The 23,834-nt window shown below is 35.2% G+C and overlaps 1 protein-coding gene across 11 annotated transcripts in view; it reads right to left on the reverse strand.

The window, feature by feature from the left end:
- The window catches only part of DENND4A (DENN domain containing 4A), a 134,653-nt gene that overhangs the window by 73,693 nt on the left and 37,126 nt on the right, over positions 1–23,834 (reverse strand). For all 11 annotated transcript variants that reach the window (XM_082444731.1, XM_082444725.1, XM_082444732.1 and 8 more), the window contains 3 exons: positions 23,328–23,660; positions 17,245–17,494; positions 1,352–1,421 (listed from right to left, as the gene is read on the reverse strand). In XM_082444731.1, coding sequence (XP_082300857.1) covers positions 1,352–1,421; positions 17,245–17,494; positions 23,328–23,638 — 631 coding nt within the window. In that variant the 5' untranslated portion in view covers positions 23,639–23,660. The remainder of the gene's footprint in view (positions 1–1,351; positions 1,422–17,244; positions 17,495–23,327; positions 23,661–23,834) is intronic.

Raw genomic sequence — 23,834 nt, forward strand, 5'->3', positions numbered from 1 at the left:
CAAAGGCTAGTAAGGTAAACAAGAAAAGATTATTCTAAAGAAACATACACAAATATAAACACACTCCTAAAAGTTCATTTTGTGGTCACACTGTCTTAAAGCATATGAACATACTATTTTTTTTTGAAATGTTCAAATGCATATATCCACTTCACTAGCTTTCAATAACTTTCCCTTGGGGTTTTTTTGACACATTAAAATAGATATTCTATAGGACTATATATATAACTTCTAGGACAAATACAAGAAAAATACACATAAAAATAGAAGTCACATATTTACAATGTCTTTAAAATAGTATCAGCTTAACCGCAGCTTCTGAATAATCCCAGAATATATGAAAATAGAGTTTCAAGTGGCACATTATTTCATGTTAAATAGACTAGTCTAGAGAGTAGTCCAGGTATCTTCTACCTAACAAACCCTCGGAGCAGACTCTTGTCCTGGATTTTGTGGGACTAGAAACAGAAAATAGATTCCCTGACCTTGAACCCTTAAAGTCAAGTGGAAACCATCACCAGACATGATGTTAAATACAAAATGATAAACTAAGAATATGAGTGGTTGGTCTGCCACACTAATACCTGTTTGACTTTGGACAAATCATGTACCTACAGGTCTCTGGTTTTCTCATCTATAAAGTGAGATGAACTAGATATAGAGGTCCAAGGCAGTTCTAAAATTCTCTAATTATATGCTAGCCAGCCAGTTGATCCCATAAGGATTTACAGTTAAGTCTCCATTACTTTCTCAAGTCATGAAGTAACGGTATAGCCTTTAAGTAACTATAGAAATAGCGATGAGCTGTGGACCCCAGAAAATCACAGGTAGAAGAAGGTAGGAGTCTAGGACACTAACTTTAAAAATTTATTTTTTAAAATGTTGAATCTGCTCTCTTGTACATAATTTGATATGTTGAGGTTTCTGGCAATTCAACTATGCATTATAAAATTACAAGTTAGTTTACAATATTTCAGGTGATTCTGAAATATAATTACATATGAACTATAGATTTGATTAAATTTAATATAACTATTAAGGAAACATTAATTTAAAAGGACAATAAATACTTTTCCACATTTTCTACTGATTTAAAAACTTAAAGAGAACGATATCGACTTATTAGTTATTTACTTAAACCTAATATTTTAAAAACCTTGTCTTCTTTTAAAATTAATATTCCATTAAGCATCCAATAAAGTATGGATGAAGACAAAACAATCAAAAGACATGGGTTATATAGTCCCAGTCCTGACACTAACACATCGTAAGACAGGTTTCGTTTTTTTTTCTTTAATCTTATTGGCCCCATAATACATTTATAAAGTATTCCATGAAAAATTATACTTACCAGCTTTGTAAGATACAGTGTTAGTCTTTGCCACCGATTTTTTATAACATAAGTACACTGCTGATCCCCACTGAATTAAAAAAAAAAGGAAATATCATTAAATTGTAAAAGGTAGTAACTTAATAAAATGGAATCTCTTTGATCTCTCCGGTATGTATTTCCTAAGATGTAGTGACAGATTTCTTTTTATTTTCACTTGGTTATTTTGTCAGCATTTTATTGGAGTTATTGCCTAATTTTCTTTCAGAAGTAAAATGTAACATATTTTCCCCTTGCGATAGCAATAGCATGAGGAAAGCGACCCTTTAAAACAAAACTAAACCACAAAAATTTAGATTTTATTCTAAGTCCAAACTCTGGGCAGAAATGATAAAAAGAAATACCTACTCGTGTATGTAGACCTTTCTTTTGATTCCACAACACCTTTCAGATATTGCCAGATTTTTCTCCAGTTCTTTATACCAAAACTCAAGAGTTGTAATTTGCCATATCCATTTCCTTATTTCCTATTCTTTCATGAATCCATTCCAAACCAGGTTTTAATCCCATCATTTTTTTAAAAGAACACTTTAACAACTTTAATGATGCCAAATGTTAAGAGTTGATTCCTAGTCTTCATCTTTTTCAACCTCTCAGCAGATTTTGATACCACTAATGACTCCCTTCCTGAAACATTTTCCTTTCTTGGCTTTTGAGGCATCACACTCTCCTGGGTCCCTCGCCACCAAATCTCTGGCCAGTCCTCAATCTCCCTTGTAGCATCCCCTCTCTTTTCCTGATCATTAAATGTGAACTTTTCTTTATTTTCTCTAAATGATCTCATCTATTTAGTACCACGCCTTTAAATAACAGCTACTCCCCAAAGAGTCTCAAATTCCTAGTCCTAGCTACAAATGAGATGAAGAAGACTATGGGTAAAGCAGATTTGGGGGTAAAGAAAAGGAGTTTCAGACATCTTAAGTTTGAAACATCTATTAGACATCCAAGCATAGAGTCAAATGGAGGTAAGGGGAGAAGTCTGAAATGGATATGTAACTTAGGAGATGTCACCACTTGACATGAGGTGGTGACAGATACATTCACAGAGCACATTTCCTCACCTCCTTCAGGCCTCAACTCAAATGTCACTTTATTAGACAGCCTTCCTTTCATCACCTTATATACAATAACAAGTCTCCCTCTACCCTCCCCAGTCCTCCCTACTGCCCTTATCTGGTTTTTTTTTTTTTTTCTTCCATGCATAGATAGCACTTAACACCACTGGGCATATTGTATATTCTCTAATTTATTATCTGCCTCCCACCACTAGAACATAAGCTCCATGATGGTAAGGGCTTTGTTTTGTCCACTGCTGTATCTAGCACCCAAAACAGTGCCTATTATGTAGAAATACTTAATAAATACTTGTTAAAGGAATGAATGTGAGGGGATGTGTTTGTGCATACATGATGGAGAGTGCCTGCATGGACCAGTACATGAGGACAGATACTTAGCACTGAGAACAAATATATAAAGAAAATACACTTACTTTAAGAAATACATTTTTTAAATATTAAGAGATTACCATAACAAACACCCATTTACTCACCCCCTAGTTTTAACAAATGTTAACAATGACCTTACTTGCTTCCGATATTTTAATTTATAAAGAAACAAAAAAATTACAGATTTAACTAAAGCCTCATCTTCCATCCCTTTCTGTCCTCTAGAGTTAACTACTAGCCTGAAGCTAGCGCATTTCATTCACATGCATTTTAAAAACTTCTACTATGTAAATATACACATCTTTAAGTACGTATCATTGTTTTGTATGCTTTATAACTTTATATAAACGGTGATGCGCTGAATATACGCCTTTATGGCTTGCTTTCTCACTCATCAAAATGATTTTGAGAATTAGTTACGTTGATACAGATCTACTTTCTTCATCTGAATTGCTGGATAGTATTCCATTAATGAAAGAAACATAGTTTATTTTATCCATTCCCCTACTGAGGGACATTTAGGTTGTTTCCTTTTGGGGGGACTATTATGAACAATGATACAATAAGTTGTCTCATCACCTAGAAATTTTCCACTTTCTTAAACATTTTTAATATGTCCCCAGCAGATTAGTATGTTAAATCCTACTTATTTAGGACATTAAGTTATGTTCATTGCTCTGTTGGGATTTTGTTTTTTAATAAACATTTCAATATTTTTGCATCAAAAGAATGGATGTATAAAATTCAAGTGGATATTATGAACGTAGGCAAACTGGACTTTCAGTTTATCCGGTGGGTAAAAAATTTATAAAGGGTCCTGTATTGCAAAGTCTCAACTCCAGTTCCCAATAAGCCAAATTTGTAAAGATAACAAAAAAACCTTCAATAACTTTTGTGATGATAAAAAAGGAACTATATATGACCATGTGGATATGGTAGAAACTGAAAGGAATATCTTAAAATAAAAAACAAAGACTTAAAGTAAAAGTTATAAGGCTCTGGAGGAAAAGAGCCAAGGATACAAGAAGCTTTTTCTAAATTTCTTTTTATACAAAGGTTCAGCAAAAAAGAAAGTAGGAAGAGCCATTGTTCTTAAAATACTTTAAACATTTAACCCATAAAATATCCACACTGTGGTTTGCCATGGCAAAAACCTTTCTTCTGGAATTAGGTGCATGATTTAACTACTTGGTTTGTTAATAACTCCACTTTTCTAAATCAACTTGCTAAATCAAACATTGACATTCCTGAAAAGTTGTAAAACAAGAGCCATTTGTAGAGAATATTAAAAAAATACTCTCAATGAGTTAAAAACTGAGGAAAAAGTCCCAAATTAGCCAAATATTTGCTGTGCGAATCAAAGCACCTGGACTAAATACCCTTAACTACACATTTTTTGCAGTTTTGGACCATATGACACTCTTAAGTTCTCTTCCAGCTCTAAAATATTACTATTCGATTCTAAATCAATCAAAGTCCAAATCACTTAAGGCTTATGGTTCAAAGGTTAAAAACTAGTAATTCTTGAAAACTTTTGCCACAAGCTTTTTTTTAAAAAAATAAATTTATTATTTATTATTTTTTAATTTTGGCTGCATTGAGTCTTCAGTGCTGCGCGCGGGCTTTCTCTAGTTGCTGCAAGTGGGGGCTACTCTTTGTTGCGGTGCCTGGGCTTCTCATTGTGGTGGCTCCTCTTGTTGCGGAGCACGAGCTCTAGGTGCATGGGCTCAGTAGCTGTGGCTCGCGGGCTCTACAGCGCTAGGCGAAGTAGTCATGGCCCACAGGCTTGTGGGATCTTCCAGACTAGGGCTCGAACCCATATCCCCTGCACTGGCAGGTGGATTCTTAACCACTGCACCACCAGGGAAGGCCCCTTGCCATAAGTTTTTTTTTTTTTTAACATCTTTATTGGAGTATAATTGCTTTACAATGGTGTGTTAGTTTCTGCTTTATAACAAAGTGAATCAGTTATACATATACATATATCCCCATATCTCTTCCCTCTGGCGTCTCCCTCCCTCCCACCGTCCCTATCCCACCCCTCTAGGTGGTCACAAAGCACTGAGCTGATCTCCCTGTGCTATGAGGCTGCTTCCCACTAGCTATCTATTTTACATTTGGTAGTGTATGTATGTCCAATGCCACTCTCTCACTTTGTTGCAGCTTACCCTTCCCCCTCCCCATATCCTCAAGTCCATTCTCTAGTAGGTCTGTGTCTTTAATCCCGTCTTGCCTCTACGTTCTTCATGACGACTTTTTTTTTTTTTTTAGATTCCATATATATGTGTTAGCATATGGTATTTGTTTTTCTCTTTCTGACTTACTTCACTCTGTATGACAGACTCTAGGTCCATCCACCTTACTACAAATAACTCAGTTTCGTTTCTTTTCATGGCTGAGTAATATTCCCTTGTAGATATGTGCCACATCTTCTTTATCCATTCATCTGTTGATGGACACTTAGGTTGCTTCCATGTCCTGGCTATTGTAAATAGAGCTGCAATGAACATTGTGGTACATGACTCTTTTTGAATTATGGTTTTCTCGGGGTATACGCCCAGTAGTGGGATTGCTGGGTCATATGGTAGTTCTATTTTTAGTTTTTTAAGGAACCTCCATACTGTTCTCCATAGTGGCTGTATCAATTTACATTCCCACCAACAGTGCAAGAGGGTTCCCTTTCTCCACACCCTCTCCAGCATTTATTGTTCGTAGATTTTTTGATGTTGGCCATTCTGACCGGTATGAGATGATATCTCATTGTAGTTTTGATTTGCATTTCTCTAATGATTAATGATGTTGAGCATTCTTTCATGTGTTTGTTGGCAATCTGTATACCTTCTTTGCAGAAATGTCTACTTAGGTCTTCTGTCCATGTTTGGATTGGGTTGTTTGTTTTTTTGATATTGAGCTGCATGAGCTGCTTATAAATTTTGGAGATGAATCCTTTGTCAGTTGCTTCATTTGCAAATATTTTCTGCCATTCTGAGGGTTGTCTTTTCATCTTGTTTATGGTTTCCTTTGCTGTTCAAAAGCTTTTAAGTTTCATTAGGTCCCATTTGTTTATTTTTGTTTTTATTTCCATTTCTCTAGGAGGTGGGTCAAAAAGGATCTTGCTGTGATTTATGTCATACAGTGTTCTGCCTATGTTTTCCTCTAAGAGTTTGATAGTGTCTGGCCTTACATTTAGGTCTTTAAGTCAATTTGAGTTTATTTTTGTATATGATGTTAGGGAGTGTTCTACTTTCATTCTTTTACATGTAGCTGTCCAGTTCTCTCAGCACCACTTATTGAAGAGGCTGTCTTTTCTCCACTGTATATTCTTGCCTCCTTTATCAAAGATAAGGTGACCATATGTACGTGGGTTTATCTCTGGGATTTCTATCCTGTTCCACTGATCTATATTTCTGTTTTTGTGCCAGTACCATACTGTCTTGATTACTGTAGCTTTGTAGTATACTCTGAAGTCAGGGAGAGCCTGATTCCTCCAGCTCCGTTTTTCTTTCTCAAGATTGCTTTGGCTATTCGGGGTCTTTTGTGTTTCCATACAAATTGTGAAATTTTTTGTTCTAGTTCTGTGAAAAATGCCAGTGGTAGTTTGATAGGGATTGCATTGAATCTGTAGATTGCTTTGGGTAGTAGAGTCATTTTCACTATGTTCATTCTTCCAATCCAAGAACATGGTATATCTCTCCAGCTGTTTGTATCATCTTTAATTTCTTTCATCAGTGTCTTATAATTTTCTGCATACAGGTCTTTTGTCTCCTTAGGTAGGTTTATTCCTAGATATTTTATTCTTTTTGTTGCAATGGTAAATGGGAATGTTTTCTTAATTTCACTTTCAGATTTTTCATCATTAGTGTATAGGAATGCAAGAGATTTCTGTGCATTAATTTTCTATCCTGCTACTTTACCAAATTCATTGACTAACACTAGTAGTTTTCTGGTAGAGTCTTTAGGATTCTCTATGTATAGTATCATGTCATCTGCAAACAGTGACAGCTTTACTTCTTCTTTTCCAATTTGGATTCCTTTTATTTCTTTTTCTTTTCTGATTGCTGTGGCTAAAACTTCCAAAACTATGCTGAATAATAGTGGTGGGAGTGGGCAACCTTGTCTTGTTCCTGATCTTAGAGGAAATGCTTTCAGTTTTTCACCATTGAGGATGATGTTGGCTGTGGGTTTGTCATATATGGCCTTCATTATGTTGAGGTAAGTTCCCTCTATGCCTACTTTCTGGAGGGTTTTTACCATAAATGGGTGTTGAATTTTGTCAAAAGCTTTTTCTGCATCTATTGAGATGATCATATGGTTTTGCTCCTTCAACTTGTTAATATGGTGTATCACATTGATTGATTTGCGTATACTGAAGAATCCTTACATTCCTGGGATAAACCCCACTTGATCATGGTGTATGATCTTTTTAATGTGCTGTTGGATTCTGTTTGCTAGCATTTTGTTGAGGATTTTCGCATCTATGTTCATCAGTGATATTGGCCTGTAGTTTTCTTTCTTTCTGACATCTTTGTCTGGTTTTGGTATCAGGGTGATGGTGGCCTAGTAGAGTTTGGGAGTGTTCCTCCCTCTGCTATATTTTGGAAGAGTTTGAGAAGGATAGGTGTTAGCTATTCTCTAAATGTTTCATAGAATTCGCCTGTGAAGCCATCTGGTCCTGGACTTTTGTTTGTTGGAAGATTTTTAATCACAGTTTCAATTTCAGTGCTTGTGACTGGTCTGTTCATATTTTCTATTTCTTCCTGGTTCAGTCTCGGAAGGTTGTGCTTTTCTAAGAATTTGTCCATTTCTTCCAGGTTGTCCATTTTATTGGCATATAGTTGCTTGTAGTAATCTCTCATGATCCTTTGGATTTCTGCAGTGTCAGTTGTTACTTCTCCTGTTTCATTTCTAATTCTATTGATTTGAGACTTCTCCCTTTTTTTCTTGATGAGTCTGGCTAATGGTTTATCAATTTTGTTTATCTTCTCAAAGAACTAGCTTTTAGTTTTATTGATCTTTGGTATCGTTTCCTTCATTTCTTTTTCATTTATTTCTGATCTTTATGAGTTCTTTCCTTCTGCTAACTTTGGGGGTTTTTTGTTCTTCTTTCTCTAATTGCTTTAGGTGTAAGGTTAGGTTGTTTATTTGAGATGTTTCTTGTTTCTTAAGGTAGAATTGTATTGCTATAAACTGCCCTCTTAGAACTGCTTTTGCTGCATCCCATAGGTATTGGGTCGTCGTGTTTTCATTGTCATTTGTTTCTAGGTATTTTTTGATTTCCTCTTTGATTTCTTCAGTGATCTCTTGGTTATTAAGTAGTGTATTGTTTAGCCTCCATGCATTTGTATTTTTTACAGGTTTTTTCCTGTAATTGATATCTAGTTTCATAGCATTGTGGTCGGAAAAGATACTTGATACGATTTCAATTTTCTTAAATTTACCAAGGCTTGATTTGTGACCCAAGATATGATCTATCCTGGAGAATGTTCCATGAGCACTTGAGAAGAAAGTGTATTCTGTTGTTTCTTGATGGAATGTCCCGTAAATATCAATTAAGTCCATCTTGTTTAATGTATCATTTAAAGCTTGTGTTTCCTTATTTATTTTCATTTTGGAGGATCTGTCCACTGGTGAAAGTGCGGTGTTCAAGACCCCTACTATGATTGTGTTACTGTCAATTTCCCCTTTTATGGCTGTTAGTATTTGCCTTATGTATTGAGGTGCTCCTATGTTGGGTGCATAAATATTTACAATTGTTATATCTTCTTCTTGGAATGATACGTTGATCATTATGTAGTATCCTTCTTTGTCTCTTGCAATAGTCTTTGTTTTAAAGTCTATTTTGTCTGATATGAGAATTGCTAATCAAGTCCAGGAAGCACAGAGAGTCTCATACAGGATAAATCCAAGGAGAAACACACCAAGACATATATTAATCAAACTATCAAAAATTAAACACAAAGAAAAAATATTAAAAGCAGCAAGGGAAGAACAACAAATAACATACAAGGGAATCCCCATAAGGTTAACAGCTGATCTTTCAGGAGAAACTCTGCAAGCCAGAAGGGAGTGGCAGGACATATTTAAAGTGATGAAAGGGAAAAACCTACAACCAAGATTACTCTACCCAGCAAGGATCTCATTCAGATTTGACAGAGAAATTAAAACCTTTACAGACAAGCAAAAGCTAAGAGAATTCAGCACCACCAAACCAGCTCTACAACAAATGCTAAAGGAACTTCTCTAGGCAGGAAACACAAGAGAAGGAAAAGACCTACAAAAACAAACCCAAAACAATTAAGAAAATGGGAATAGGAACATACGTATCAATAATTACCTTAAATGTAAATGGATTAAATGCTCCAACCAAAAGACATAGACTGGCTAAATGGATACAAAAACAAGACCCGTATATATGCTGTCTACAAGAGACCCACTTCAGACCTAGGGACACATACAGACTGAAAGTGAGGGGATGGAAAAAGATATTCCATGCAAATGGAAATCAAAAGAAAGCTGCAGTAGCTATACTCATTTCAGATAAAATAGACTTTAAAATAAAGAATGCTACAAGAGACAAGGAAGGACACTACATAATGATCAAGGGATCAATCCAAGGAGAAGATATAACAATTATAAATATATATGCACACAACATAGGAGCACCTCAATACATAAGGCAACTGTAACAGCTATAAAAGAGGAAATCGACAGTAACACAATAATAGTGGGGGACTTTAACACCTCACTTACACCAATGGACAGATTATCCAAAATGAAAATAAACAAGGAAACAGAAGCTTTAAATGGCACAACAGACCAGACAGATTTAATTGATATTTATAGGACATTCCATCCAAAAACAGCAGATTACACTTTCTTCTCAAGTGCGCACAGAACATTCTCCAGGATAGATCACATCTAGGGTCACAAATCAAGCCTCAGTAAATTTAAGAAAATCGAAATCATATCAAGCATCTTTTCTGATCACAACACTATGAGATTAGAAATGAATTACCGGGAAAAAATGTGAAAAACACAAACACATGCAGACTAAACAATATGTTACTAAATAACCAAGAGATCACTGAAGAAATCAAAGAGGAAATCAAAAAATACCTAGAGACAAATGACAATGAAAACACGACGATCCAAAACCTATGGGATGCAGCAAAAGCAGTTCTAAGAGGGAAGTTTATAGCTATACAAGCCTACCTCAAGAAACAAGAAAAATCTCAAATAAACAATCTAACGTTACACCTAAAGGAACTAGAGAAAGACGAACAAACAAAACCCAAAGTTAGCAGAAGGAAATAAATCATAAAGATCAGAGCAGAAATAAATGAAATAGAAACAACGAAAACAGCAGCAAAGATCAATAAAACTAAAAGCTGACTCTTTGAGAAGATAAACAAAATTGATAAACCATTAGCCAGACTCATCAAGAAAAAGAGGGAGAGGACTCAAGTCAATAAAATTAGAAATGAAAAAGGAGAAGTTACAACAGACACGGCAGAAATACAAAGCATCCTAAGAGACTACTACAAGCAACTCTGTGCCAATAAAATGGACAACCTGGAAGAAATGGACAAATTCTTAGAAAGGTATAACCTTCCATGACTGAACCAGGAAGAAATAGAGAATATGTACAGACCAATCGCAAGTAATGAAATTGAAACTGTGATTAAAAATCTTCCAACAAACAAAAGTCCAGGACCACATGGCTTCAAAGGTGAATTCTATCAAACATTTACAGAAGAGCTAACACCCATCCTTCTCAAACTCTTCCAAAAAATTGCAGAGGAAGGAACACTCCCTAACTCATTCTATGAGGCCACCATCATCCTGATACCAAAAGCAGACAAAGATACTACAAAAAAAGAAAATTACAGACCAATAACACTGATGAATATAGATGCGAAAATCCTCAACAAAATACTAGCAAACAGAATCCAACAACACATTAAAAGGATCATACAGCATGATCAAGTGGGATTTATCCCAAGGATGCAAGGACTCTTCAGTATACGCAAATCAATCAATGTGATATACCATATTAACAAATTGAAGAATAAAAACCATATGATCATCTCAATAGATGCAGAAAAAGCTTTTGACAAAATTCAACACCCATTTATGACAAGAACTCTCCAGAAAGTGGGCATAGAGGGAACCTACCTCAACATAATAAAGGTCATATATGACAAACCCACAGCAAACATCATTCTCAATGGTGAAAAACTGAAAGCATTTCCTCTAAGATCAGGAACAAGACAAGGATGTCCACTCTCAGCACTATTATTCAACATAGTTTTGGAAGTCCTAGCCATGGCAGCCAGAGAAGAAAAAGAAATAAAAGGAATACAAATTGGAAAAGAAGAAGTAAAACTGTCACTGTTTGCAGATGACATGATACTATACATAGAGAATCCTAAAAATGCCACCAGAAAACTACTAGAGATAATCAATGAATTTGGTAAAGTTGCAGGATACAAAATTAATGCACAGAAATCTCTTGCATTCCTATACACTAATGTTGAAAAATCTGAAAGAGAAATTAAGGAAACACTCGCATTTACCACTGCAACAAAAAGAATAAAATACCTAGGAATAAACCTACCTAGGGAGACAAAAGACCTGTATGCAGAAAATTATAAGACACTGATGAAAGGAATTAAAGATGATACCAACAGATGGAGAGATATACCATGTTCTTGGATTGGAAGAATCAATATTGTGAAAATGACTCTACTACCCAAAGCAATCTACAGATTCAATGCAATCCCTATCAAATTACCAATGGCATTTTTTACGGAACTAGAACAAAAAATCTTAAAATTTGTATGAAGACACAAAACACGCCAAATAGCCAAAGCAGTCTTGAGGGAAAAAAGCGGAGCTGGAGGCATCAGACTCCCTGACTTCAGACTATACTACAAAGCTACAGTCATCAAGACAATATGGTACTGGTACAAAACAGAAACATAGATCAATGCAACAAGATAGAAAACCCAGAGATAAACCCACGCATCTATGGTAAACTAATCTATGACAAAGGAGGCAAGGATATACAATGGAGAAAAGACAGTCTCTTCAATAAGTGGTGCTGGGAAAACTGGACAGCTACATGTAAAAGAATGAAATTAGAACACTCCCTAACACCATACACAAAAATAAACTCAAAATGGATTGGAGACCTAAATGTAAGACCAGACACTATAAAATTGTTAGAGGAAAACAAAGGAAGAACACTCTTTGACATAAATCACAGCAAGATCTTTTTTGATCTACCTCCTAGAGTAATGGAAATAGAAACAAAAATAAACAAATGGGACCTAATGAAACTTAAAAGCTTTTGAACAGCAAAGGAAACCATAAACAAGACGAAAAGACAACCCTCAGAATGGCAGAAAATATTTGCAAACGAATCAACGGACAAAGGATTAATCTCCAAAATATATAAACAGCTCATGCAGCTCAATATTAAAGAAACAAAAAACCCAATCCAAAAATGGACAGAAGACCTAAATAGACATTTCTCCAAAGAAGACATACAGATGGCCAAGAGGCACATGAAAAGCTGCTCAACATCACTAATTATTAGAGAAATGCAAATCAAAACTACAATAAGGTATCACCTCACACCCGTTAGAATGGGCATCATCAGAAAATCTACAAACAACAAATGCTGGAGAGGGTGTGGAGAAAAGGGAACCCTCCTGCACTGTTGGTGGGAATGTAAACTGATACAGCCACTATGCAAAACAGTATGGAGGTTCCTTAAAAAACTAAAAATAGAATTACCATATGATCCAGCAATCTCACTACTGGGCATATACCCAGAGAAAACCATAATTCAAAAAGACAAATGCACCCCAATGTTCATTGCAGCACTATTTACAATAGCCAGGTCATGGAAGCAACCTAAATGCCCATCAACAGACGAATGTATAAAGAAGATGTGGTACATATATACAATGGAATATTACTCAGCTATAATAAGGAACGAAATTGGGTCATTTGTTGAGCCGTGGATGGATCTAGAGACTGTCATACAGAGTGAAGTAAGTCAGAAAAAGAAAAACAAATATCGTATATTAACGCATGTATGTGGAAACTAGAAAAATGGTACAGATGAACCGGTTTGCAGGGCAGTAGTTGAGACACAGATGTAGAGAACAAATGTATGGACACCAAGGGGGGAAAGTCGCGGTGGGGTGGGGATGGTGGTGTGCTGAATTGGGCGATTGGGATTGACATGTATACACTGATGTGTATAAAATTGATGACTGATAGGAACCTGCTGTTTTAAAAAATAAATAAAATTAAATTAAAAAATTAAAGAAAAAGAGTAAGAAAATAACCATTTAAGAGGTTTTTATTTCTATAATGTTTCTTAAGAGAACTGAGAGGAGCTTAAACACTGGGCAAAAATAAAATAAAAAAACTCTTCCTTGCTGTATGTCAATTATATCTCAATAAAACTGAAAAACAAGAAAAAAGAAAAGCTCATCCTCAGTCGTTAAATGCACATAAAAGGGACTGAATAAGCAGAGTTAACTAAGGAGTAATTAATAACAGCTAATGTTTACATAGCACTTACTATGTACCAGGCACTACCCTAAGTTCTTTACAGATATGAAACATTTAATCTTCACAAAAAGCCTGTGAAATAAAATACTACTTTATCCTTGTTTCATGCATGAGGAAACTGAGGCACAAAGAGTCAAAGAACTTGTCCAAGACATGCATCTGGAATGCAAATCCAGCAGGTTAGCTGGAGTCCATTCTGTTCACACTATGTTACACTGCCTCTTTATTCTTTCAGCAGAGAATTAACGCTCTCTGACAACACTGGGACCAATACTTCAGAGTAAGGAAAAATAGGAGCTCGTGTATGGTTTTGTTTTCAGTGCAACAAGTCTACCTTGAACACTTTGATTAATTAATAAGACCTAGAAATGGTTCTAATGACATTGTCAATTTGCTTTGAATCCAAAACCAACAAATCTACAAAATAAAGGAAAATTCACCAATGGGAAAATGGCAAGTATCTGTGAGCCTGAACAGTCTTGCTAAAACACCAAACCAAATCTTGAAACAAGGTTAAGCTGGACATCAGATTATGGAAGAGTTCAAAAACCCTTCTTGCCATCACTATCAGTACCACATGAGGCCTGTAAAACTTATTTGCTATCATGATCTTCTTCCTCCATAATCTCTCCACTGTCACATGTAATCATCAAATCAAAAAGCAAGGATAGCATGAAAGAATAGGGCATTTTGTATATGAATGGCTGTTGACAAGTACGGGTCACATAGCTGCAAATAACTCTTTTAGGATACAACTGAGATACCGTCAACATCCATTTTTCAAATTACCTATTTAAACATTTTAAACAAATACGGCTACTACCTTAAAATTGCAGATTTTTCTAAAAGAAAATTTGGAATTGAAAGATATTTATAGATAATAAGCTAACACATATACAGTGTTTTCTTATATGTACTGGAACATGATTCTAAATTCATTTAACCATCACAATAACTTATAAGGTAGATGCTACTATCACTCTCATTTTACAATTGTGAAACTGAGGCACAGAGAAGTTATGTTACTTTCTCAAGGTCACAAAGCCAATAAGTGTCAGAGATAGGATTCATATCCAGACACTATGGCTCCAGAGTCTGTGCTCTGAACCATTTGGCTATACTGATCTTAACCACTACACAATACAGATCTATTTTACTATCTTATTGAGGGGGTTAAAAAAATTTTCAGACTCCTAAAATTTGTGTTTTATCCAGTCACATATCAATACACTCCATTTCTTTTTCTTGTAGCTTTACCTAAAGCTTCAGTATTTCTCTTCTTGCAAGCTTAAAAGAAGAGAGCACATAAGAGCTCAATAAATGTAAATTATTTTAGGAAGGATGTAGTTCTAACTATGGTCATAACAGCTTTGCCTGTAATATAAAAAACTTAGAATCTAAATGTCTTACAATAGAAGATGGAATAAACTGTGGCAAATCCACTTAATGTAGTAATATTTAGCCATTCAAAGCTGTTATATATGAAAAGATGTTAAACCTCCACAATAATCAAAGAAATGCAAATTAAAATTAGAATGATTTCTTCTTATCAGATAGTAAAAAGGGATTGATAACAACCAGTGTTGGTGAGGTACAGGACCTGGGAAAGGGCATTCTTATAGAGTACGGTTGCTGGGAATATAAACTGTCACAACTTTTTCAGAGCAATCTGTCAACACTTCTCAAAATGTACACCATACCCATCAATTCTAGTTACAATTATTTATTCTTCCAGAAACACTCCAATAAATATACAAAGAAAAAGGTACAAAATTGATCAAAGCAGCATTATTAGTAATGGGAAAAACTGGAAATAACTTGTATTCATCATTCTTCATTTGTATTTTCTGGAATACTATACAATCATTGAAAGAATTAAGTAGAGAGCTATATTAACTGATAAAGATGGATAGTTTAAAAAAAGCTTATATCAGAATATATTGAAATTTCCAACTTTTGAAAAATAAAGGATGAATTTATCCATATTATATATACTCCACATATGTGCAAACAAAAGGGTCTGGAAGGATACAAGCCAAATTGTTAATTGTTAATCCGGGCAAAGGATCACAAAAGATGGAAGCAGGAACAAGAACTTTCACTCTTTACTTCCTAGATCTACGATTTGCTCCCCTCCCCCTCTCAATTTTTTTTTTTTGAGTACATATTTCTTTTTAAAATTTAAAACAGCAATTAAAAAAAAAAAAGATAATTACAATTACAGATCATGCATGGTCTTAAGGCTACTGGAAGGACTCTGGCTTTTACTAAGAGTGAGATGGGGAGCCATTAAGGGTTGTAAACCAAAGAGAGATATGATCTAATTTGTTTTAAAAGCATCCCTCTTGCTGCTATGTGAAGAATAGGTTGTAGGAAGAAGAAGTAGAAGCAGTGACCAGCTAAACCAGGTGTCTGGCAAACTACGGCCTGCGTTTGACCCAAGGCCTGTTTTTGCACAACTGAGCTAAGACTGGTAAAAAGGTTGTTTTTAAAACAAAGGATGAATTTGTGACAGAGCCTGCATATGACCTGCAAAAGCTAACTTATCGTTTAGCCCTTTATTCAAAAGTTTGCCTAACTCCTGAATTAGGAGACCACTGCAATAATCCAGTTAAGAGATGATTATGGCTTGGATCAGGGCTGCAGCATGTGGAGAAGCTGAGAAGTGTTCAAGTTCAAAATATGTTTTGAAATGAAAGTCAACAGAATTTACAGAAGAACTGAATGAGAGGTAGAAGATAAAGGTTAAGGATTACTCCAAGGACTTTTAGTCTGAGTAACTAGAAGAGTGGAATTTCCTTTTACTAGAGGAGGAAAATTATGGGGATAAGTAGATTTGGAGAGGGACACTAGGAGTTCAGTTTTGGACATGTTAAATTTGAGATAACCTATTTGATAAGATATCCAAGAAGAGATAATGAATTAGAAAGATCCAGAGGGGACACAGAAATTTAGAAGTCTTCCACACATAGCCTGTATTTAAATGATTAGATCATCAACGAAGTGAGTTTAGATTTAAAGATAAATGGTCTGAGGACTGAACCCTAGGGCACTCTGTTGTGTAGCGGTTAGGGAATTGGGAAGAAATTAGCAAAGGCAGAAAGGGAATAACTGGTGAGGTAGGAGGAAAAAAGCCAGAAAGCACAGAGGATAAAGACTGCATCTTCTCTTCCTGCCACTGTTTCAAGAAGGGAGAAGTGATCATCTATGTCTAAATGTACTAAAAAATTAAGATGAATTGATCACTGGATTCAGCAAGTGCAATTTTGGTGGAATGATGGAGACAAAAGCCTAACTGGAAAGAGTCAAAGTGAGGAAGGAGACAGAATACAGTCAACTCTTGAGACATTTTATTATAAAGAACAATCAAATGGGGGAATAGATGGAGTGGGATATAAAGATCAAGAAGCTTTGTAAAGATGGGAGGTATTGTAACATGCTTTTGCATGCTGGAGGAAATAACCCACTAGAGAATGAAAAACTGATGATTCAAAAAAAAGTAGGGAGGATTGCTGACTCCATGTCTCAAATAGGTGAGTATATGGGATCTAGTGCACAAGTGGAGGGGTTACCCTTGGCGAATGCATCACTTTTGCAGTAAGGGGGAAAAATTATTTAATTACAAAAAAAAAGAAAGCTTTTTGCACAGCTCTTTTTGAAAGTACAACTAAATTACTTTCCTAAAAATAAAATATCTGACATCTTTAAAAAATCTATTTTTTAATTCAGTAATTGTGCTATGCTGTTTTCCAAAGATTTATTTTAAATTATGCTCTTTTCATCCGTGGTTAATTTTATCAGTGCAAAAGAGTCACTTACCATACTGTTATTGAGATTCTTGTCAACTTTGCAGAATGTGTGTGGTGGACTTTCTCCTTTACTGGGTATAATAATACATATGTCTGTAACAGCCAACGTATTCTGAGTCATGTTTTCAGAGGCTCTTCGGTAAGTGATATAAATTCTTTGTGATGAGGTACTGCCGCTAATATTTGCAGGGCGTCCGTAGGGAGTACTCTGGATAACTTCACACCCCTGTTTCAATCTTTCTTTCCAGTCATATAAAACCCTAAAAAATAAATAAAATAAATTAGTACACAATTACAAAGCACCTGCAAATACGAAAGGTAATATTGTCAGGAATCATAAACTGATCCTTAAATGTAGCAGATATTCCAATTGTACTGCAAGTTTGAATGCACCGTCCCATATAAAATTAAAGAATAACTGGGGGGCTTCCCTGGTGGCACAGTGGTTGAGGATCTGCCTGCCAATGCAGGGGACACGGGTTCGGGCCCTGGTCTGGGAGGATCCCACATGCCGCGGAGCAGCTGGGCCCGTGAGCCACAACTGCTGAGCCTGCGTGTCTGGAGCCTGTGCTCCCCAACAGGAGAGGCCGCCGACAGTGAGAGGCCCGCGCACCGCGATGAAGAGTGGCCCCCTCTTGCCGCAACTGGAGAAAGCCCTCGCACAGAAACGAAGACCCAACACAGCCATAAATAAATAAACAAATAAATTTAAGAATAACTGGGGACTTCTCTGGTGACACAGTGGTTAAGACTCCATGCCCCCAATTCAGGGCGCCCGGGTTCAATCCCTGGTCAGGGAACTGGATCCTGTTACATGCATGCCGCAACTAAGAGTTTGCATGCCGCAACTACAGAGCCAGTGAGCCACAACTAAAGGAGCCCTCAAGCTGCAACTAAGGAGCCCAAGTGCCACAACTAAGGAGCCTGCCTGCCACAACTAAGACCCAGAGCAACCAAATAAATAAATATTTTTAAAAATAAAAATAAATTAAATTAAATTAAAAATTAAAGAGTAACTGTTTTCCCTACCAAAAATTAATAATGTAAGGAAAATTCATATTAACCTCTGTTTATTGACATAAACCACAGAATAGCAATTTTGTGCAAAGGTGCTTATTTTAGCATTCCATTTAATAGATAGATAGATAGACGGACAGATAGGTGTATGTATGTACATATGTCTCTAAAACCAAGCATCATCTTTAGAAAAAGCAACCTTGTATTTTGACCAAAGTTAAAATTTTACAAAAGGCTCCTTGCCATACAGTAGAGAACCTGCTTGCACATTTTTACCTCCAATACTTCCTTCAGCTTTAAGAGAGAGTTTTAAGGCTTTCAAAAGAGTAAATGACCTTAAGTCTATCTTTCATTAAAAGTACAAGTGAATATATGTCCATGACACTCTCTTACCCTGTCACATCTCACCCCACCCCCTCCCCATATCCTCAAGTCCATTCTCTAGTAGGTCTGTCAAATGTAAAACAGATAACTAGTGGGAAGCAGCCGCATAGCACAGGGAGATCAGCTCGGTGCTTTGTGACCACCTAGAGGGGTGGGATGGGGAGGGTGGGAGGGAGGGAGATGCAAGAGGGAAGAGAAATGGGAACATATTGTATATGTATAACTGATTCACTTTGTTATAAAGCAGAAGCTAACACACCATCGTAAGGCAATTATACTTCAATAAAGATGTTTAAAAAAAAAAAAAGTACAAGTGAAAGTTTCCCCCTTCTCCTTTATGGTAAAATCATAAGTTTTTAATAAAGGACAGGCCAGGCACCCATTCCTTAAGTTTTCTAAATACTATTACTTAAAGTACTCGGGAAAACAAAGAAAACATCATGCTTGAATAATATTAGTTTATTCCCTCACAGAATTCACTAATTTGTACTTTAATGCTAAGTCTTTGGCATTAGCAAAAAAAAAAAAAAAAAAAAAATTAAAGCCCTGTTAAATGTTTCTTCATTTGCTATAAAAATTATTATAGAATGTAATGTCCCTAACATCAATCGGTATTCCCTTTTATAAAACCCCATTATACAAATAAAATTTAGTGCCAAAAATTGGTCAAATTATTTCTTTCTAATACAATTTTTAATTTCCCTTTTGTCTCACCTGTCAGCAAACTTAAAAATTTTTTTCTTTAAACATTCTATTTTGAAAATTTAGAGTGAATTTGATGCTTAATCATAGCAGCTATGTATATCCCAATGTTAGCCTAATTGCTTACTCCTCCTCCTCTTGATCTTGCTTTTCTGTCTTGTTTTTTCTTAATCCTAAAAAATGGCATTGTCAAACTATTACATATAGAATGGATAAACAAAAAGGTCCTACTGTATATAGCACAGGGAACTATATTCAATATTGAGGTAAACCACAATGGAAAAGAATATAAAAAATGTATATATATGTATAACTAATCACCTTGCTGTAAAGCAGAAATTAACACAACATTGTAAATCAACTATACTTCAATTTTAAAAAATAAATAAGTAAAAAATTTTAAAAAGGCATTGTAACAGAGAAGTTAGACATATCTGAATTCGAACTCCTACCACCTGGTACCAGCTGTATTATCTTAGGCAGTTACTTAACTTCTCTGAGCCTTATACTATTCAACTACAAAATCTAAAAATCTAACTCATAGGATCTTGGCAGAATTAGATGAGAGTACAAGTAGGGTCTCCAAAATAATGTCTGGCACACAGATGTTCAACTGAAAACAAGAAAAGAAAAATACAACACACAGAACAACAAACCACTATTTACTACCTCAAATTCTTAAAAGATATGGAAAATAAGTACATTTGATACATAAGCTACCTATTTTCTTTAATCAGGTATTGTGCTGTTGTATACATTACTTGTATCACTATTTTTGATTTTTATATTGTCGGGTAACTTTTCTTATCTGTTTAAACTACAAGCTTAGTTTAAAGGCAATAATGATGTTATATCCTCCACAATGACAAATATATGAGAATAGCCATAAGAGTGGTTAATTTATTCATTCCAGTTCAAGTCCTTTCCTGTTGGAGAATCCTTCCTATGCCTGGAAAATTCCTCATCTCTAATTTAGGCAGCTCCAACACCCTAACAAGAATCTGCAACACTCCCTTCATTTTATCTGCAAACTAGAATTCTGACAGTGACCAGTGATCATAGGAGCAACTTAACGTAATCTTTTAAAAATAAGATCTAATAGCTGGCTTATTTTCCCGAATATGTAAACTTCATATGAAGCAATATTATATCTGTTCTGAAACCCACTTAAAATTACTGTAATAAATTCATGAATTAACACAATAAAAACTGAGTTTAATATAACTTTTATTAAACATTAGGTAATAGAATTTAAAAGTAGAAGAATGTTCAGGAGCTCTTCCAATTCATCCTATCTCCCCTTAGGCATGAGTAAACATGGCTATTCACTTTCAGACTTAATATATTGGGAGATGGAACTTTTATAGCCCTTCTACTGATGTTAGTAGGGACATTGTTATCTTCCTTATTTTTAACCAGAATATTTTAAGTTAAGCCTATCCCCTTTTGCAACAGAGCCATGGAAACAAGAAAGTTAATCTTCATTCCCTATAAACCCTTCATCTATCGTGAAGACATTAATAGAGCTACTCCTAGCCTTCCTTTGGCCTTTTTCTTTCAGTTTTTCAGGGAGAATCTTCTACATAAATAAATACATATGTGTATATATATTTACATTTATATATTCCTCTTTTACATATATATTCCTCTTTTTTTAAAAAACCCAATCGTTGCAGAAATTGACAAGGTGATCCTAAAATTCATAGGAAAATTCAAGGGACCCAGAATAATCAAAACAATTTTGAAAAAGAACAAACTTGGAAGACTCACACTTCCTAATGTAAAAACTTACTACGAAGCCACAATAACCAAAACTGTGTAGTACTGGATAGGAGAGACATACAGACAAATGGAATAGAATTGAGAGTCCAGAAATAAACCCATACATTTATCACCAATTAATTTTTGAAAATGGGGAAAGAATATTCTCATCAACAGATGGTGCTGGAAGTGGATATCCATATGCCAAAGAGTAAGGTTGTACTCTTTCCTCAACATATACAAAAATTAACTCAAAATGGATCAAAGACCTAAATGTAAAGGCTGAAACGATAAAACTCTTAGACAAAAACTTAAATGTAAATCTTCGTAACTCTGGATTAGTTAAAGCCTTCTTAGATACAACACCAAAACACAAGCAACAAAAGAAAAAAATACATAAATCAGAATTCATCAAAATAAAAACTTTTCAGCTCCAAAGGATACCATAAAGAAAGTGAAAAGACAACCCACAGAATAAGAAAAAATATTTGTAAACCACTCATATGATAAGGAACTTACATGCAGAATATATAAAGAACTCTCGAAGCTCAACAATAAAAAGACAACCCACAGAATAAGAAAAAATATTTGTAAACCACTCATATGATAAGGAACTTACATGCAGAATATATAAAGAACTCCCGAAGCTCAACAATAAAAAGACAACCCAATTTAAAAATGGGTAAAGGATTCTGAATAGACATTTCTCCAAAGATATATAGATGGCTAATAAGCACATGAAAAGATGCTCAACATCATTAGCCATCAGGTGAATGCAAATCAAGACTACAGTTAGATACCATCTCACACCCACTAGGAGAGCTATAATCAAAATGATAATATAAAATGTTGGCTAGGACTGGCAGAAATTGGAACCTTCATACACTGCTGATGGGAATGCAGGGTGGTACAGCTACTTTGGAAGACAGACTGGCAGTTCCTCAAAAGGGTAAACACAGAATTACCATATGACCCAGCAATTCCACTCCTAAGTACATATATAAGGGAAATGAAAACATATGTCTATACGAAAACTTGTACATTAACATTTCCGGTAGCGTTACTCACAACAGCCAAAAAGTAGAAACAACTCACATGTCCATCATCTGATGAATGGATAAATAAATTGTGGTAGACCCATAAGATGGACTATCATTCAGCCATATGAAGGAATAAAGTACAGACACATACTACAACATGGATAAACCCTGAAAACACTATGCTAAGTGAAAGAAGCCAGCCACAAGGTAACCATATACAGTATGATTCTACTGATATAAAATGTCCAGAATTAGGCACATCCACAGAGACAGAAAGTAGACTGGTGACTGTCTACAGCTGAGGGGGTTAGGGAGAATTAGACAGAAACTATAATGAATACAGGATTGTTTATTTTGGGGGTATGATAAAATGTTATAAAATTTATTGTGGTGATGGTTTCACAACTCTATAAATATACTAAAAACAACTGAATTGTACAATTTAAGTGGGTGAGTTGGATGGTATGAATTATAACTCAGTAAGGCTATTATATAAAAAGGGAGCCCCAAGTACAACACAATATCTTAAATAAAGCACTAATTTACCCAAGATCCTTGTTTGATGCATACAGACTTAAGCACCCAACTATAATGATCATTATAACTGATCCTTAAAAGCCATCTTTTTCTCATACTTTAAAAATAATAAAAAAATAAAAAAATAAAAAATAAAAAAATAATAAAAATTTTATGATCAGGATAATACATTAATTTCTGATACTTTCCTGTAAATGTTTTTCAAATTATCTCCCCTATCTTTTTTTTTTTGAAGATTTTTTTGATGTGGACCATTTTTAAAGTCTTTATTAAATTTGTTACAATATTGCTTCTGTTTTATATTTTGGTTTTTTGGCCGCGAGGCATGTGGGATCTTAGCTCCCTGACCAGGGATTGAACCCGCACCCCCTGCATTAGAAGGCAAAGTCTTAACCACTGGACCGCCAGGGAAGTCCGTCCCCTATTTTTAATAGAAAGAAACTCAGACAAAAATGCTAGAACCTGTAGAATGAAGAGACACTGAAAAGATATAAGGAACACAGGAAGAGAATACAGGATTCTGGATATAAACGTGTCTATTTTTCTAAAGCTGCCATGTATCTATTAATAAACAAATTGAACAGTTAACTTCAAAATCTATAAGGTATATTATTTGGATCAATAACAATAATTCTTTTTAAAAACTACTTACCCCAGATCTGTAAGTGGAGGCTTATCTCTTCCTCTTCTATAGCAAAGGAAAATCTGCGGCCCCACAAGACTTCCATTATTGAGATCAGCTGACAGTCCAGTTGGGGTAACATCAATACACGTGTAATCCCGTGGCACTTCCTCCCCAAGAGATTTAATAATAACTGAAACATCTGTGATAGGTTCTTTTGGTTTAGCTACTTTATGACAAGCATCATTGAAGTGAATTTCTTCTTCAAGAGGCTTTGAAACATCAGTTAATCCTGCTACAACAAAGTAGTCAGCAACACGAGGCCCCTTATCTTCAATCATCTTCCATTACAGAAGGTTACATCTGAAAGAAAAGTAAAAGACTAGTATTCTCCTGTACTAAGTCAAATAAATATTCTCCTATAATAAGTCAAATAAATATAAGTGGTTTGTGTACAAATAAGAACAAAAAACTAAAAAAAGTGCACTACCTCCCTGATTAAACACACTAGTATTACACATTTCACTTTCATATGTT

The sequence above is a fragment of the Balaenoptera physalus genome (genome assembly GCF_965194825.1).
Source record: "Balaenoptera physalus genome assembly, chromosome: 2".
Lineage (NCBI taxonomy): Eukaryota > Metazoa > Chordata > Mammalia > Artiodactyla > Balaenopteridae > Balaenoptera > Balaenoptera physalus.